The sequence below is a fragment of the Eupeodes corollae genome, chromosome 1 (genome assembly GCF_945859685.1).
Source record: "Eupeodes corollae chromosome 1, idEupCoro1.1, whole genome shotgun sequence".
Classification (NCBI taxonomy): domain Eukaryota; kingdom Metazoa; phylum Arthropoda; class Insecta; order Diptera; family Syrphidae; genus Eupeodes; species Eupeodes corollae.
In genome coordinates, this window is record NC_079147.1 from 150,487,574 (window position 1) to 150,505,958 (window position 18,385).

Genomic DNA, 18,385 nt, shown 5'->3' on the forward strand with positions numbered 1-18,385 from the left:
AATGTAAATAAAAGATTTTTAGAGAGATGTCTGTGCGTGCGTGTGTACGTACATAAGTCTGTACGTTCGGGAAGCTTTTTTCGTCCTCTCCTCCTATACAAATTTTGAAATAAATTCAATCCATGATTTTTTTGCGAAGCAAAAAACTGTCACCCCGAATATTTTACGAAAAAAATATACCAACTTATATCTCCAAAATAATTAAATTCAACGAAGAATATCTTTTTTTGACATCTGGTAACATTTTGAAAAAAATCAAATCGACAGTTTTCTTACAAAAAATAAAAATATGAAAAACCCTTCCAAAAGTTGGTAAACATAGATTTTTGACTAATGAATATCAAAATAATTGAAATATTGCCTTCAAATTGATTTCATGTTACAAAAAATTTGATAATATGACAATTAATAAAATTTTAATACAAATACAACATTCAATTTTTTTATATAAATTAAAATACACAAAAAGAGGCTGGGATGCAACCCACACTGATAACTTTCCGTCTGCCGATTTATTTTGTTTAAAAGTTTGTAGGTTTTCGTGTTAGGTTAAAAAAGTTGTCAGTTGAATTATTCTTAAAATTTTTAAAATTACCAATATTATTTTTCATATAAAAAAAAGTTAGTTTGAAAATCTAGTTTTGTTAAATGGATTTTTAGTCGAAAACAAATTTTTACCAATTTACTCAGTATTTCTTAAATTTGTACAAATTGGATGAATGAAATTAATTTAAAATATGTCAAGAACCGATCATCAATTTTTACCAAATTTGAGTACTATTTTTTGTAGATTTTATTTTTTATGAAGAAACGGACTGTTGGATTTTTATAAAAAAAAAACTACTGAATATCAAAACAATATTTTCTGAGAAATAAGAAAAGTTTGAAGACAATACTTTTAATTTTTTAAAAGCAAAAGTAAAGTTTTTGTATTGTTTTTATTAGGTTTTTATTTTTTGTAAGAAAAACTGTCATTAGATTTTTCTCAAAATTTTACTCAATGTTGACAACAATAATTTTTTTTAAGATAAAAGTAGTTTAAAGCCAATATCTCAAAGTTTTGAAAAGATATTTGAGTCAAAAATCAATTTTTACCAACTTTTATTAATATTTTGTTTACTTTCTGAAAAAAAAACTATTACTTCGATTTTTCTCAAAATCTTACCGATTGTTGAAAACAATAATATAAGATTAAATAAGTTTTAAGCCATGATCTAAAATTTTTTAAAGGATATTTGAGTCGATATTTAATTTTTATTAGCTTTGAGTAATGTTTTCTTAAGTTTTTTTTTTATAAAAAAACTGTCAATTCAAATTTACTCAACATTTTACCAGATGTTAAAAACGTTATTTTTCGTTGCACAAAATTGTATTGAAGATGAAATCATTTTGTATTCGTAAATTTTTTTTCGATTTATAAGAAAATCGTTAATTGGATTTTTTTTTTCCAAAAATATATTTTTTTTTTTTATATTCACATGTACTAAAGGGGTTATTAGTACCCTTTATATGTTTATATTTAAACACAGTACGAGCGTTAGGAAAATAAGGAAGGATTTCAAAGGAGATACCAGTGCACATTGGTGTTAAAGTTCTGAACATCAAAATGGGAAGGAACAACAGAGTTGGCCAAAGCATTCCACATCCTCGATGTGCGATTTAAGAAAGAATCTCTGTACTTAACAGTACGCCCGAAATTGAGCTCAAGGGTAAATTGATGAGCATTCCTAGAAGTGCGAGTATTACGGCTGAATTGTTTAAGGGGTGGAATGCAACTGGCTAATTCGACAGAACATTGTTTGTAAAAATATATATAAAATAACGAAAGACATGAAACATTGCGACGGTGTTCTAGCGATGTAAATGTTTCGATTATAGTTCTATCGCCTATCATTTTTAAAGCCCTTTTTTGAATTCTATCCAAGAGATTTAAACATGTTTTGGGGGCACCTGCCCAGATATGCGAATTATATTCAAGCTTTGGACGGATAAAAGCTTTGTAGATTATAGCCAGATCAGAAGGGATGAAAAATTTCTTGCATCTTCGGAGAAATCGTAAGCACCTGGCAGCATTTTTTGCTATATCGAATATGTGATCATTCCATAAGAGGTGATCTGTGATATTCATACCGAGTACTGAAAGTTGATTAGTTTCCTGGATGCAAGTGTCGCTCATGGATAGCGGCATCGGAGGTGGGTTACGCTTTAACGACAGGAGACAGCATTGAGTTTTCGAAGCATTAAATTCTACACGGTTTTTGATTCCCCATTGGACAATGCTGTCAAGATCAGAATTTAATGAGCTTATCATACGCTGCCGTTTAAATTCCACATCCGAAGGACAAGGATGTGAATCTAGAAACGAACGTCGGAGACAAAACGGAGCCTTGGGGTACACCAGCATTTATTTTATGAATTTCAGACTTGAAACCATCCAATACAACTTGAATTAAACGGTTAGAAAGGTAATTTCTAATCCAATAAAGAAGAGAATCATCAATACCAAAAGCATGCATTTTCGATAAGAGAGCTTGGTGCCAAACTCTATCAAATGCTTTTGAAATATCAAGTGTAATAATCTTTCTCCAAAACGATGTAAAGATTTGTTCCACTGTTCGGTGAGATGAACTATGAGATCACCAGCGGACCTATTGCTATGAAAGCCATACTGTCGGTCAGTAAGAAGCTTCCGTTCTTCAAGATATTTCTTAAGCTGTAAATTAATCAGCGTTTCCATGAACTTAGAAAAAAGGGACGTAAGTGCAATTGGACGATAGTTTGAGGGAGAGGAGGATTCGCCTTTTTTAGGGACAGGCTGGACAAATGCAGTTTTCCATCCACTCGGGAAGATACCTGTAGAATAGGACAGATGGAAAAGCTTACGCAGTGGTTTTGCCAGCGTTGAAGAACAACTCTTCAGAACAATAGGGGGAATACTATCCGGGCCAGCGGATTTGTGTATGTCAAGGTCTTTCAGTACTCTTTCGACGGCACGAGTGCGAAAGAAGATTCGTCCCATAGAATCATTTACGCTCTCAAGAACAGGAGGACTCATGACACTATCCGGTAGCGTCGAATTAACAGCAAAATGTGCTGCAAGCAAATTGGCTCTATCAATCGAGCTTACATATCGAGTGTCATTGTGGACGAGCGTTGGAACCGAGGATGACGTGGTGTTTCGTACGTTTTTTACAAATGACCAGAAATTTTTACTACCTTTGGGACATTGTAGTATTTTTTGCCTTAATTTCTGATCATGCAAAAATTTGGTTCGTCGAATGTGACCATTACAGGTCTTTCTAGCTTGTTTAAACTTATTCCGGTTTTCCTCAGTCAGTTGGCTTTATAACAACGGAAACTTACATCTCTGAACCTAATAACCTCTTTACAGCTCTAATCAAACCATGAGTTTTCTTTGGGTTTGATAGATTTCACACTATTCGGGATAAAATTTCTCATTCCACAAAGAATTAAATTTGTTACCATTTCTGCGCTGGAATCCACGTCACTATCGAGGAAGCATAGTGACCAGTTAAAGTTCCTGAAGAATTCATTGAGACCGTCCCAGTTGGCTTTCTCATATTGCCAAACGGTTCTCATAGGAGGTTTTTCTTTAACTGGGTTTTTTCGACATGAGAATTTTGCAGAAACGATACAATGGTCTGATGTGCCTAGAGGCGGTAATACACTAATTGTGTATTTTTTAGGATCAGAGGTAAGAAACAAGTCTAGGGTGTTGGCGGATTGACCTGCAACGTCAGGGATTCGAGTTGGCTCATCGACAAGCTGAGTTAATTGATTTAACTCAGCAAAGATCTCAACATACCTTCCTTCCGGTGTTGACTGGCCAGAATAACGAAGCCAAGAAGAATTGTGTATATTGAAATCGCCCGCAATGACGATTTCAGTGTGAGAATAATGGGCAACAATTCTTTGAATGGAGTCAGACAGAGCATCAAATTCGTTAAAAGTTGAATTTCTGTCCAGATTTGGACTTCGATATACAAAACATGTGTGGATGATGCGTTTATTCACCGTAAATTTTAACCACATGAAATTGAAGTTTGTGTTAGAGCACAAGCCATATTGTGGCTGGAGTATCACGTTGCAATATGCAATATAAAATTTAATTCAAGTCTCTAGTCTCATTGGTTCGTGAAATATTTAGGGTTAACTAAAATATGCACCTTTTTTTTAAACTGTTATGGTAAAAAAACCGCTCATGCAATTTTCTTGAGAGCCCTTTCTGCTATTATCTGAATAACAAAAGTTATTTGAAGTCGATATCTTTACCAAAAAAACGTCACGAACGTACGTACACACGCACGCATGGGCATCTTTCTAAAAATCTTTTATTTCAACTATAATGACCTTGAAACGTCGAGAAATGTCAATATTTTCAATTTGAAAAATTGGGCGCATTACAATAACTTCCTTTATAAAGTTAAAAATAGTGTTCAAAATTGCTCAAAACTGATATTAGATTCAAAATGTCTCGTGAATAAATTCAGGTTATGTTTTAAAAAGATATCATTCAGTATTTAAAATTGTTACCGTAAGAAAATCGTTTAAAATATCCAATCGGTATTTTTAAAAATAGATTTTTAATTCAAGCTTTTTCATCATATGCAAAATTTTTTGATAATTTTTAGTTAGACCTAAATTTTCTAATTCAACTGACGATTTTTTTAAAAATATCAATAATAGATAAAATATGGATTTCGACTTAAGGAGGTATTAGGAGAAGAAATTTGTTTACACAAAAATTGTAATGAATATTTTTTTTAAAGTTTTAAACAAGACAAGCTCTGTCGATAGAGCTGATTTGAAGTTATCAGTGTGGGTCGCATTGTAGCCTCTTTTAAGTTTTGAAAAATATCGTAGAATTATTTAAAACAGGAACTAAAATTCCATTCAACTTCAATGAAAACAGGCATCGAAATGCATACAATCTTTTAATTGTGATCCGACACGTGGTACAGTTTTTATTTAAAAAGTCTAAATTGGGCAAAACAAATTGCAAATTCCCTTAAAGTTTCCAGCCATAATCTCATACAAACAAGACCTAATTAATGTAATGTCAAATAATCACAATCATAATGCTCAGCTGCGTAATATTCCCAACACAGTCTGACCACAATAATGAATATTTGCATTTCGTTGGGATTGGAAGCATCAGCCTCACATTTAAGGACTCTATTCGTTTAACCCAGCCTACATTAATACCTTGTTTATACAACCATGGCAATGGCAGTGACAGTTCATACAACGTACGTTACGTACCTCCTTAGTTGCTTGAGTATTCACACCACCAACCTACCTACCGACCGTCCCACCGACAGACCGCCCAAGGTCGCATTCAATGACGAAACTTAACCACCTATAGGCAGATACACAAAGCCAAAGCAAACGACGACGTCCGTCCGAGGACACAGGACAAGGACGACAAGGATTGCCTTAACAAAACCAGACCAGCTAACAGCTAGAAGCTACTATAGCTATAGAGCTACAATACCGTAAAACCTGCATCAGCTCTCAGCAGCTGCGAATCATTAACAAATCTGTTAGCAACAATTTTCACTGTTGGATTTTTAATTATGAATCCATTTCAGTTGCATGAACAGTCTAAAACACACAACAGTTATGCTAGAGGAAACAACGACGACGATTTGTTCGCTTATAGTATTGCACGATACCATAACAGCATCTACCCTACCTACCGCTTTACGTTAAAGTTAAAGCATGTGGACGTGCACGTAGGATAGCGTTTTCTATAGAAAAAGAGCAACTAACATAAAGAGTCCTGTTAAGAGGACCTCAGCACAAAACTGCACTCATTAAAAATAAATTGCATTAAATGGCTTTCTGTGGAAGACAAGAGCAAAGCGTAGTTGGCGGCAAAAATTTTTAAAATAGCGGCAGCCGACAAACATTTTTAAGCTTTGCAATAGCAAAGGAAGTGGAAGTTTTAAACAAAAGAATGAAAAATCTTTGTGGTCGAGTTGGTCCTTTATTTAAGAGTCGAACAAAGCACAAAAAATAAAATAGTGGAAAAACTGTGTTACAAATCCAATTATGGTTAGCTTGTTCACGTCCAGGCGATTTTTTTGCGTCCGAATTTGGGGCCTTGCGATGTGTCTGAAGCTGTATCAAGTAGCTGCGATCTTGCTGTACTCGGTTGGCTTAGTACTTCAGCACCATCTCCACTCAGGCAATCTAGGTTCAGATTCGTAAACGAATCGCCGACCCTGTGAACTGGCTCTAATTGTTTATCCTTAATGGCTCTTGGCGTTTCTATGACGGAGGCAGCTCTGGGTGAGGGTATTTCGTCCTCTCTTATGAGAAGCTTCAACTGCTTATTCGAGTTCTCAATCGATGACAGATGAGTAGTTCGAATGTCGATGAGCTCCTTCTGTCTCATTTGATTTTCATAAAAGGTGCTCATCAGCTGACTCTTGAGTTCTTTCAGCACATTCTTAAGATCAAATCGCCGTTCATAGCTCAGTCGACGCCAAGTCTCTTCACATTGCTGAAGATTCACTTTAGCCTCTGATTCGTACATGCATTCGATTTGAGACAAGTTGTGCATTTCTGCATTCAGTTGTTGATTCAATCTTTCAATGAAATCCTTAATTGATGGCTCTTGAGGGCAGATACTAGCCACTCGCGAAAGAAGTTCAATATCGGATTTCAAGTTTGTGCGAAAACCTTCTGAACGCTTTCGTATGATTGTTTTCATGTTTCTCAAATTATTTGAATATGGAACTTCTTCTAGAAATTGATTATTATTTGTCTCCAATGTTATGAGGTCTGTGTCGATTTGATCAATGGTAGTCTGAAGATTGTGGGCTTCGGATTTGAGAACATCGGCTTCATGCTCACGCTCTTTAAGCTCTGCAACATGTTTTTCTTGTAAGGCACGAATTTCACGGATTTCTTTTTCACGAATTTCCTGGCGTTGTTTGTGATATTCTTCGGTTTTGCGAATTTCTTCTTGCATCCGAAGAGTACGTTCCAGGGTTTGTTTTTCTTCCTGCTCTCGTTTAACTTGGTCGTCTATCTGAAAATAGAAGAAATAGAGCAATCAATTTTGTATTCTTGATTTTAAATCAAAACTTTTCAATGCTATTAGTTATTCCTTCTAGAAAAATATCATTACCTGTTTATCTAACCAGTTAAGTTTCGCCAAGACTTGGTTATTTGATTTGGATTCATAAAGGAAACTTCCATCCTCTACGCCATGTCTCAAACGTCCATACAACTTTGCTTCAAGATCTAAACGTCGCTTATCATCCTGATTCGCTTTGAAATTTTGATCAATTTTTTCCATTATGTCAGTGCTTATATTTCGGGATTTAGGCTTTTGTCGTTGAAGATTTGCCAATTGTTCTTCGAGCATAATTTTTTCATCTTGCAGTAATTTCTTCAACTTTTCCCGTCGTTCACTGAGGGATTTTTCTTTGTCTTTCCTTTCTTTCGACTTTTTCAAATTCTCTTCAGCTTGTTTGTAATATTCTGGAGCTGTCCAATTTTCATATTTTGAAGTTTGTTTACCCCAATGAGCATAATACCGGTCGACAGCTTCGGTTCGTTCAGTGCGAATATGTTGGTTTTCACGTTTACGTGCAAAAGCGGCTTGAATATGGTGAGTTTTCATTATATTTGCTTCTATTTGTTTTCAGTCTTATTGAATGTTTTGGAAAATTTCTGAAAAAATAAGAAAACACAATATTTTGAAAAACATGTTTATTTTATAAAAAAAAAGAAATAAAGGGAAAGTTTCAGAGATTTTATAAAGAACAATAAGGTCTAGATTCACGATATTGACTTGAAAACTTGGAAATTTCATTATGAAAGAAACATTAAACTAATAAATAAACTGTGAATAGTAACAACATCAGTCAAATATTCAGTAAAAACAAAAAAAAAACAATTGACAGAATGACTTATAAGGTAGTATCCAAATTTCAGAAGCATCTTAGATGAAGGTTTGCCTGGTGACCTATTTTTTCTTGAAGCTGAATGACAGCCGTTTCGAAGTTTGTAAAGCATGTTAATAAATTTAACTTAACTAGTTTCTCTCTTAGATGCATTTCCATGCTCATATTTTTCGTCAAGTGAACTCCAAGGTATTTGAATTCCGTGACAACTTCAATGACCTCTTCGTTATAGAACCATTTTTCTTTCGCCGAATTGCGGCCTCCTCCTAGTTTAAAAATAAAAAAATTGGACTTATTAAGATTCACCATTAAACTCCAAAGGTGACAATATTGATACAGGTGGTTTATCATTAACTGTAATGACTCAGGTGATTCTACCAAAAGAACAATGCCGTCCGCAAACAGCAATGCTTTTATTGTTCGTCTGGCGAAGTCTATGCCACCTGGTAAGAGATCTGTAAGATCTTTAATGAACAAGTCGAACAGACTCGACCTCAATGTACATCCCTGTCTGACACCTAATTGTATTTTAAACCCTCTAGACAACTCTTCTCCATCCTGTACCTTATCAATTGTATCTGCATTTAGATTCTGAATAACTCTTCCGAACTTCCATGACATTCCGTTACTGTACAGCTTGTAGATAAGCGCATGTCTATCGATCATATCAAATGCAGATATAGTCAACGAAATACGTATATAGTTTCTTGTTTCTATTCAGGAATGTTTCTGCTATACTTTTAAGGAACAAATTGTGTACAACCGTCGAATGACCTGTTCTTAAGCCTGCTTGAAAATCCTTTAAAAGCTTGTTGTCTTCTATCCATTTATTGAAACGTTTTGCAAGAACAGCGTGAATATTTTATATGAAGTCTTTAAAAAGGATATTCCTCTATAATTGGACACCTCGGCCAAGCTTCCTTTTTTATGAATCGGGAAAACGATGGACTAATTGAATTCTAGTGGTATTTTGTCTGTAGGTAATAATTCGGTCCATCCAATCCCCATGTCCAGCATATGGGAAAAAATTTACTAAATGCCAATACAGAAATCATTTCCAGTCAATGTGTCAAACAATCAAAAAAGTACACAGCATAGATTCCGAAGACAAAAGTGAAGATGACTATGAAATAGATAAGCTATCAGAAAGCAACAAAGATGATGATTAGAGTTGGTACGAGGTCATAGATATCAATAGCACTAAAATAAAAATGAAGCTCGACACGGGGGTGCAATGCAATGTCTTGTCAAAGAGAACAGCAGAGGCGGTATTCTTAAAGCTTATCCCAGTAAAGAGCAAGACTAAGCTAAAAACCTACAGCAAAGACGTTATACCCGTAATAGCTGAATCCCAGATAATAGCCAAGATCAGAATGAAAAACTACTTAGTAAAATTCTTGGTGATCGATGCAAAGGTCTCGCCAATTCTCGGTAAAAAAGTGTGCGAAAAATCAAACTCATTAAACGTGTAGAAACACATCAAATCAACTCCATCCTATGGTGTCGGGTGTCTTAAAGGTTTCGAATACAACGTCGAAAAGAAAATACACAACTGAAAATTCATCCAGCTAGAAAAATACCGTACTCACTGCGAGATGCAGTAAAATCTGAGTTAGATGACATGGAAAGAAAACAAGTAATTGTTCGAACAACTGAGAGATAGGCGAGAGTCCTAAAACATCTCTGAATACATAAATCCACTGGTCCGGATGGTATCCCCGCTATTGTTCTGAAGAGGTGTTCTTCAACGCTGGCAAAACCACTACGTAAATTTTCATCTGTCCTACTCTTCACGTCTTGTTCCAAGCGGATGGAAAACCGCATTTGTCCAGCCTATTCCCAAAAAAGGTAAATCCTCCTTTCCATCTACGAGTAATTACCGACCAATTGCACTCACGTCCCTTCTTTTCAAGGTCATGGAAACGCTGATAAATTATTAGCTCAAGAAATACCTCGAAAATCGAAAGCTTCTTAATGACCGGCAGTACGGCTTCGGCAGCAATAGGTCCACTGGTGACCTCATCTCATCTCACCGATCAGTGGGGCAAATCTTTAAAACGTTTTGGAGAAAGTAAGATTATTGCACTTGATATTTCAAAAGCAAATAGTAGGGTCAGGCATCAGGCTCTCTTATCGAAAATGCGTGCTTTCGGTTTTCATGAATCCCTGCTTCATTGGATTAGTAATTACATTTCAGATCGTTCAATACAAGTAGTATTGGATGGATTCAAGTCTGTAGTCCATGAAATAAATGCTGGTGTGCCCCAGGGCTCTGTGCCATCTCCAACACTCTTTCTCATTTTTACTTATGATCTCCTGTCTGCAACTTCTAATCCAATACATTGTTTCGTTGACGATAGTACTCTTAGCTTTTCATATTCGTTTTCAGATTCAAATCGCTCTTCTTCGGATATGGATTAAATTTCGACCTAAACAGTATTGTACAATGGGGATTAAAAAACCGCGTGGAATTTATTGCTTCGAAAACCCAATGTTGTCTTGTATCATTAAAGCGAGATATGCCCCCCTTGCCAATATCCATAGATGGCTCTTGCATCGAGAAGACTGAACAACTCGATATACTCGGTGTGTGTATCACCAACCACCTTTTGTAGAACGAGCACATACGCGATGTCGCCAAAAATTCGGCATGAAGTTTGGGTTTTCTTGGGCAATGCAAGAAATTTATCTCCCCCTTTGATCTAGCAGTTATCTTCGAGACCTATATAAGTCTAAAGCTTAAGCATAACTCGCATATCTGGGCTGGTGCTCCTGCAACTTACTTAAGCCTCTTTGACGGTATTGAAGGTAAAGCATTAAAATTAATTGGTGATAACACCATCATATTATCATTGATGTGGTTGAACATGGTCGTAAAGTTTCTTGTCTCACGCTTTTTTACAGTATTTTTAACGGTTTATGCTCACGAGAAATAGCTAGCTGCATTCCTCCCCTTACAAAGTTGAACCGTAATACACGCCCTTCTAGGAATGCTCATCAGTATACCCTCGAGCCCAATTACGGTCGTATTGTCAAGTACAGAGATTTGTTCTTTAGCCGTACTACGTGAATGTGGAATGCCTTACCATACTATGTTTTTCCCAGCCATTGCAAAATTCAGGAATTCCAAACCAATGACACTTCCTTTCAACCTCTCCCTCCACTCCCTAGTGCTCATACTGTGTCTTTACATGAGGGTAGTAATATCCCTTTCAGTATGCGCTTGTTATAAAAAAAAAATTTTGATTTTTTTCAATAATATTGTACAACCTTGCAATATCAAATATTACACAATAATATTGAGCGTGTGAAAACAGATTGAGGGTATAATAAATAGTCAAGTTTTCAACGCCATAAATAGACAAAGTCAGATGTCAAACATGTCGATTACATTTATTTAAGGTTTCGTACGAATTGGCAGATTGGAATCTAAGAGACAGCAAATCAAAGAAATATTTAAAGAATTTTTACATTTAAAAAATACTATATTCTTAGTGAAAATGATGGATACATGTCATAATTTTAGCACCCTCAAAAGGTTTTGTTTTGATCATAGATAAAAATATATATTACTAGAAAAACGTACACGAATTTCCTTTTTCCCAATTACCATCGTCAAAAATCCTCAATTTACTAAATATGAATGTTTATATTACGTGGCACCATTTTTTAAAATTCCGTAGAAACAAAACTACTCTAAATTCAAATTGTCAAATTGCTGCAATTCAGTGATAAAACAAATTTCTTATGATTGTACTTTTTTTCTTCAAATTTGTATTACCGCTTTGAAGAGTTTTTAACACTTGAAATAAACTACAAAGTACAAAAATAAGAAAACAAAAAGAATCCCCAAAATCGATCATCCTCAATTGCTGATAGCCATTTATAAGATAAGAAACAGTTAGAGAAATCCCCTAAAATATATATATGTATGTATTTGTGTGTATGTGTAGGGAATATATATTTTTAGAAACAATATTGTTTTCATTTAAAGCACAAACGAAATACTGTGCTGCTCATTATCTCTCTTGCCCAGATGAAAAATTCACAATTGTACTATAAAAAAAGAAAATGAAAATGAAAATACAATAAAAACAAAAACCTCAAATCAGAAAACCCGAAAATCTCCCTAAAATGGAAATCTACAAAACCCCAAATGGTGATCATTTCCGTTTGGGAGATGTTTCGCGAAAAAAAGATGAAGGAAAACTTTCTTTATGGATGTCACACAGTGGGCCAATTTATTATAGAATTTAGGCTCCAAACACCAATAAAAAATAACATCTGTTTTAAATTTTTTAATATTATTTAAATTTTGTTAATGTTTTTCTTATCGATAGAAAACGAACTATCATCATTCAATTGAGATTAATTTGTGCTAATCACCGCAAGGTTAAATTAAAAGGGCAAGTTTTCATTGAATAAAAAATTAATTATCTATGTTTGTATTTCGTATATTGTTTCAATTACGGAGCAGTATCAGCGATATTGCAGAGTTACCTCCTAGCTTAACGCTTCACGCTATAGTGGAATGATTTTCTGTACATCGTTTTTAATCTTTTAGGGGAAAAATGGTTCCAAGAAGACGGAGCAATATGTCAAACCGCACGTGCAATCATCAATTCGTTGTGTCAAATATTTGGCGAACAAAGCATCTCAAGAAATGGTTGTGAAAATTGACATATGGAGCCTTTGTACTATTTTTTCTGTTTTTTTCTGATAATTTAACAATGATTTCTTATTTTAAAAGTGAACATTCGACGCACGAAATAAGACCGAATATGTTCAAAACGAGATGCGAAATCGGTCCGAAAAATTGGAGCAAACAATTTGACTTTCCCATTTATTAAGCTTAATTGGTGGTATTTTATTTTTTAAAATGATACAAGTCCATGTTTTGAATTCCAACAAACAATTTATTGTTTTACTTACATCTGATAAAGGTGACATAGTGGACACTTGAGAATTTTTGGAAAGTAATAAGCTTATATGAATTATCTGGGGAACACCAGATTGAGCAACAAAAGGTTCAGAATGACAATTTCTAGTTTTTACCTCATAATATCTGTAAGATTTGATCAAAGGCTAGACAAATTCTGGAAAACCAAGAGCTATAAGTTTTAAAAAAAATTCCGTGGCTAAGGTGGTAATAAGCTTTAGAAAGGTTAGTTTATACACAGTCAACTTCAAAACCTTGTTTTAAAGTGTTTGAATATACATTTGAGAATTTGAGACGATAACTGTAGATCGTTCTTTTCACGGAACGATGTTCGTGTGCAAAAATGAGAATCATATACTAATAAATGTTAGACTCTCAGGAACAACTTATTCAAAAAGATTAGGAATGCAAGAAAGTTTTTCAATGACCTGTAGTTTGTTTTGCCTGCCTTGTTACTCTTCTTCTTCTTCGTTTCCGACTGCTGGTAAATAAATCGGATGGCGCAACAGTCCGTTTGAGAACTAGGGCCTAGTGACTGACAACTCTCAACCATTCCTATGTGTGCGAGTACTGTTGTCAGGGATGGAAGAGACCTACAGTTTTAATCCGAATCCGAACGGCAAATTTGAGAAAACACTTTTTATGAAAAGAATTACTCTTGGAGAATTTGTCAATTCCTCGCAAGAGGCAATTCCCGTGAAAAAAAACTTTAGTTGGCATAGGCCCAACGCACTAACCATCATGCCACGGGTACTACATGTCCGGCTGCTAGTAGCAGCACTTTAACTCCTCCTGGAGCATAGGGTGGCAACCAGTTTCTTCCATCTCTCTCTGTTCCTAGCACGATAACTCAGCTGGGACCACGTCTCCAAGTTTTGGGACCGAGCTTTCTTGATGACAGATGATCTCTATGTTTCTCTTGGTCTTCGAGGCCGCCTTTTACCTTAAGGATTCCATTAAAAGCACTGCTTTGCTATGTTTTCGCTCGGCTTTCTCAATATATGGCCAATCTAGCGCCACTTTCTCTGCGCGATGTCAACATCCACTTTTGTTTGCTCAGTCCTAAACCACAGTTGCAACCTTCTCGAGATGTCAGCAGAGCTTTTCCACGTTTCGCAGGCATAAAGCAGCACAGATTTAACGTTGGACTCAAACAAATTTAACTTTCATGGAGCGCAATTTTCCTGGAGTTCAACACTTTCGAAATTATTCCGAATGCACTACGGGCTTTATTTATTCTATTGGTAACATTCAGTCCGTTCCACCATCAAGTGCCAGATAGCATCCCAGATAGTTGAACTGGGTGACCTCTTCTACCGCCACTTGTCTCACAATAACCTGTTGTTGTTGGTTCCGACTGGTGTGCATCAACTTAGTCTTACTGGCATTAATCCTTAAGCCAGCCACCTCCCCATTTTAATGGAGAGAGTGGCACATTTGGCTGAGGGCTCCATTTCTGTTTGTCATTGAACATATATCGTCAGTATAGTCCAAATGGCCTCAGGCGCCATTGGATACCCAGTCTCTCGTGTTCACCTACCGTAGCAGTCATAACATCATCAATAGCAAGCAAAAAAAGAATCGGTGACAATACATCATCCTGTCTCACTCCCTGTCGCACTTCAAATGCGTCGGAAAGCTGTTTATTGTGCAAAACGAAACAACTATTTTATCAGGAATGTCAACAAGCGATCTCCAGATAACATCACGGCTAACGCGATCAAAAGTATTTTCAAAATCAACGAACATCCCGCTTGATGCCTTTTGAGCGTAGACTCGATCCTAGTCATTGCGAGAATGATGGTTGCTATTAACTTTGGACAGAATGGTGATTCCGTGTTCCGTGTGTTCCAGTTATTGCAGTTCTTAAAATCCCCTTTTTTGTTAGCTTGACGATTACCCCGTCCTTCCATTTACTGGCAAAGGTTTCGTTTTCCCAAACAGACTTAACAAGTGGAAACAAAATACCGGTAGCTAAGTCGGGGTCTGCTTTGAGGAACTCGGTAGGTATGTTGTTCTTTAAAAGATGTATCGCGGTTTTTAAAATTCGGTTCGGAAATTGATTGCAAAAGCGTTATAGACATCAAGAGTCTTACCGTATGAAAGGTTCTATTGAGTTAAGTTATCTCAAAAGCAATTTTTTTTAAATTGACATGTTTCCAAATTTGTTAAGGATTGTCATTTAAAGAAGTGCCCATATCAATAACATAACTAGAGTATACAAAAGTAGAACGAGACTCAAGTTCATTACAGAGTTTATCATAAAAAGAGAAATTGATTGAAAACAGAGTTTTGAGGTAAGTTTTTGCATGAATTATTTCTTCTGTATCGCAAATTAACGCAGTTTTTACGTGTATCAACTATCAAGGGTTGCTGAACTTTATATTTCTTGATTTTTTTGAAGTTAGATTTTTTTCCAAACAAATATTAAGGATTTTATACAAATTTGAAACCTTCAATATTAGAAAAAAACCTTATGTATCACCATTTCCAGAAATGGTTAAGTCTTCAGACAACAACTTGAAATTCACTTCTCTGAAATCAAAATTATAAAAGCAATTAAAGGATTTTCATTGTTCAGTAAGATGATTACTTAAGTCAAAAGAAATGTCTAAAGGCGGGTGATATTCAGTAATATTGGTAATTTCTGATCTAGATTCTAGAACAAGGGTACGAATAGCGTCAAAAGAAAATACTAAATCAAGGATTCGGTTTTTTGATTCGTCAACTCAGCACGTAATGTTTTAAAGAATATACCAGAGGGAAAGCGAAACAGTGGCAAATTGAATTCCTGGTTGCGTGAAGCAATTTGACGACAGAAAGTTTGAGAATGAAAAACCGAATCTATTATCAACTGAATCTCAATAGCAGCTACAATTTATTATTATCATTTAATACATTCAAATCTTGTGCACTTATTTCCGCACTTGTGAACCCTGGTTAGCTAACATCTTTTACAGTTGTCATCTTTTGACTTACTTACTTACTTAAGGTGGCGCTACAGTCCGGGGCGGACCTGGGCCTCAACCAACAAGCGTCTCCAGCCAGCTCGGTCCCTAGCTAGCTGTCTCCAGTTTCGCACGCCAAGTTGGTTGCGGACCTCTCCCACCTGGGTGCCCACCTGAGTCGCGGCCATGACCTAGCCATCTAAACCGGTGGACTTTAATTCTGCTTACTAGGTCAGTGTTGCTGTACAGCCCGTACAGTTTGTCGTTATATCTTCTCCTTCATTCTCCATCTATGCGTATGGGACCAAAAATCACCCGAAGAATTTTTCTCTGGAAGCACCCTAAGACGCTCTCATCTTTCTTTGACAGGGTCCAGGCCCCAGCGCCATAAATGAGAACCGGGATGATGAGTGTCTTATAGATGGTGATTTTACATCCTCGAGAGAGGACTTTACTTGTCAATTGCCTTCTAAGTCCAAAGAAGCAGCGATTTGCAAGAGTTATTCTTCGTTTGATTTCAGCGCTGGTTTCCTTGTCTGCATTAATAGCGGTGCCTAGGTAGACAAAGTCCTTAACTACCTCAAAATTATAGCTGTCCATGTGACGTTTTGTCCAAGACGTCGTCGTTGAGTGTCCTTTTTTGATGACAGCATATACTTGGTCTTGCCCTCATTGACCAATAAACCCATCTTCTTCGCTTCCGTCGCAATGCTCAAAAACGCTCCACTGACATCACGCTTTTCCAATTATGTCAATATCATCTGCGTATCCGAGTAATTGGATGGACCTTTAGAAGATTGTGCCTCTAGTGTTGACGGTTGAGTTTTGCACAATTCTTTCCAGAACGATGTTGAAGAAGTAGCATGACAGTGCATCGCCTTGTCTAAAACCTTTTTTGACATCAAATGAATCGGTTAGATCTTTTCCGACCTTGATAGAGCAGCGTGCATTCTCCATCGTCATTCTGCACAAACGGATAAGTTTGACAGGGATTGCTCGGTTGAGCTCTTCCCTATAGATGCTGTCATACGCGGCTTTAAAATCGATAAAGAGATGGTGGGTATCGATTTGAAGCTCCTGGGTTTTTTCCAAGATCTGCCGTAGTGTGAATATTTGGTCGATAGTGGACTTTCCTGGTCTGAAGCCACACCACACTGATAAGGACCAATCAGGTTGTTGACGAATGGCTTCAGACGTTCACATAATACGGCAGAGAGGATCTTATACGCAATGTTAAGGAGACTGATGCCTCTGTAGTTGGCGCAGTTTAGAGGGTCTCCTTTCTTATGTTTCGGGCACACTATGCTGAGATTCCACTCATCGGGCATGCTTTCTTCCGACCATATTTTGCAGATGAGTTGGTGCATGCTCCGTACCAAGTCATCGCCTGGTGCTTTGAATAGTTCGGCAGCGATGCCGTCAGCTCCAGCAGCTTTTTTTGACTTAAGTTTAGATATACATAGCTATCTTCACTTCGACAAGGTCGGGTAGGCGGAATTGTTGATCTGCGTCGCCGAGGTTGAGTGGTACTATCTCCCTTACAGCGGGATTCGGTTCGTCATCGCCGTTATATAATTTGGAGAAGTGATCTTTCCATATTCTCATCATCGACTGCGGTTCTACTACGATGTTCCCCTGATCGTCTTTACAGGCTTCGGTTCGTGGCTGGTATCCTTGGGAGGTTTTTTTACCTTTTGGTAAAATTTACGAACCTCATTCCTGTTGTGACATCCCTCTATCTCCTCGATCGCGCGCTTCTCATGCTCTCTTTTTTTCCGTCTAAGAAGCCGGTGTTCACCTCTCCTCTTCTGCTCGTAGAGCTCGCGAGCTGCTCTAGTCCTTTTGTGCAGCGCCGTTTTTTATGCCTCTTGTTTCGTTGCGTGCGCTTGCCGGCATTCGTCGTTAAACCAGGGGTTTCGCTGTGGTGGCCGTGTGAAACCTAGCACTTCAGAGGCGGCATCTCTGATGGCTGCAAGGCAATGTTGCCACTGGTTTTCAATGCTTAATGCAGGAAGCATAGGACTCCTTAAGAGGTTATTAGAGACTCGATCGGAAAAGGACATGGTAGTCTCTTGCGATTGTAGCCGTCTTACGTCGAAACTTCTCACAGTACTTCCTTGTTTTCGATTGGATCGGGATATCCGTAGCTGTACCTTGGCTACAACGAGGTCGTGGTCCGAGTCAATGTTGGCCTCTCGGAATGTTCGGATATCCTGGATAGTATCCAGTGGATACTGGAGAAGTGTCGTGCGACGATCGCAATGTGGTCAATCTGGTTGACGGTTGATTGATCAGGAAATTTAAATGTCCCCTTGTGGATATGAGGATGCGTGAACTGCGTACTAGCTACCAGAACGTCTCGCCCCGCAGCGAAATCGACCAGCCTGAATCCGTTGTCGGAGGTAGTGTCGTGCAGGCTGTATCTCCCGATTATGCCACCAAAGACGTCTTCTCTTCCTAGCTTGGCATTAAAATCTTCTGAGACAATTTTAATGTCATAGCAATGGCACTGCTCATATGTCTTCTTTTGACACTATTACTAAATATAGAGGAATACA

The 18,385-nt window shown here is 37.0% G+C and overlaps 1 protein-coding gene across 3 annotated transcripts in view; it reads right to left on the minus strand.

Annotated features, from left to right (window-relative positions):
* Positions 1-5,988: 5,988 nt before the first annotated feature.
* The window catches only part of LOC129941151 (trichoplein keratin filament-binding protein), a 403,230-nt gene continuing 390,833 nt past the window's right edge, over positions 5,989-18,385 (minus strand). For 2 of the 3 annotated variants that reach the window (XM_056049712.1, XM_056049713.1), the window contains 2 exons: positions 7,160-7,707; positions 5,989-7,060 (listed from right to left, as the gene is read on the minus strand). In XM_056049712.1, coding sequence (XP_055905687.1) covers positions 6,089-7,060; positions 7,160-7,657 — 1,470 coding nt within the window. In that variant the 5' untranslated portion in view covers positions 7,658-7,707 and the 3' untranslated portion in view covers positions 5,989-6,088. Of the gene's footprint in view, positions 7,061-7,159; positions 7,783-18,385 lie in introns of those variants that run through there. The other variant, XM_056049714.1, reaches the window with a different exon arrangement.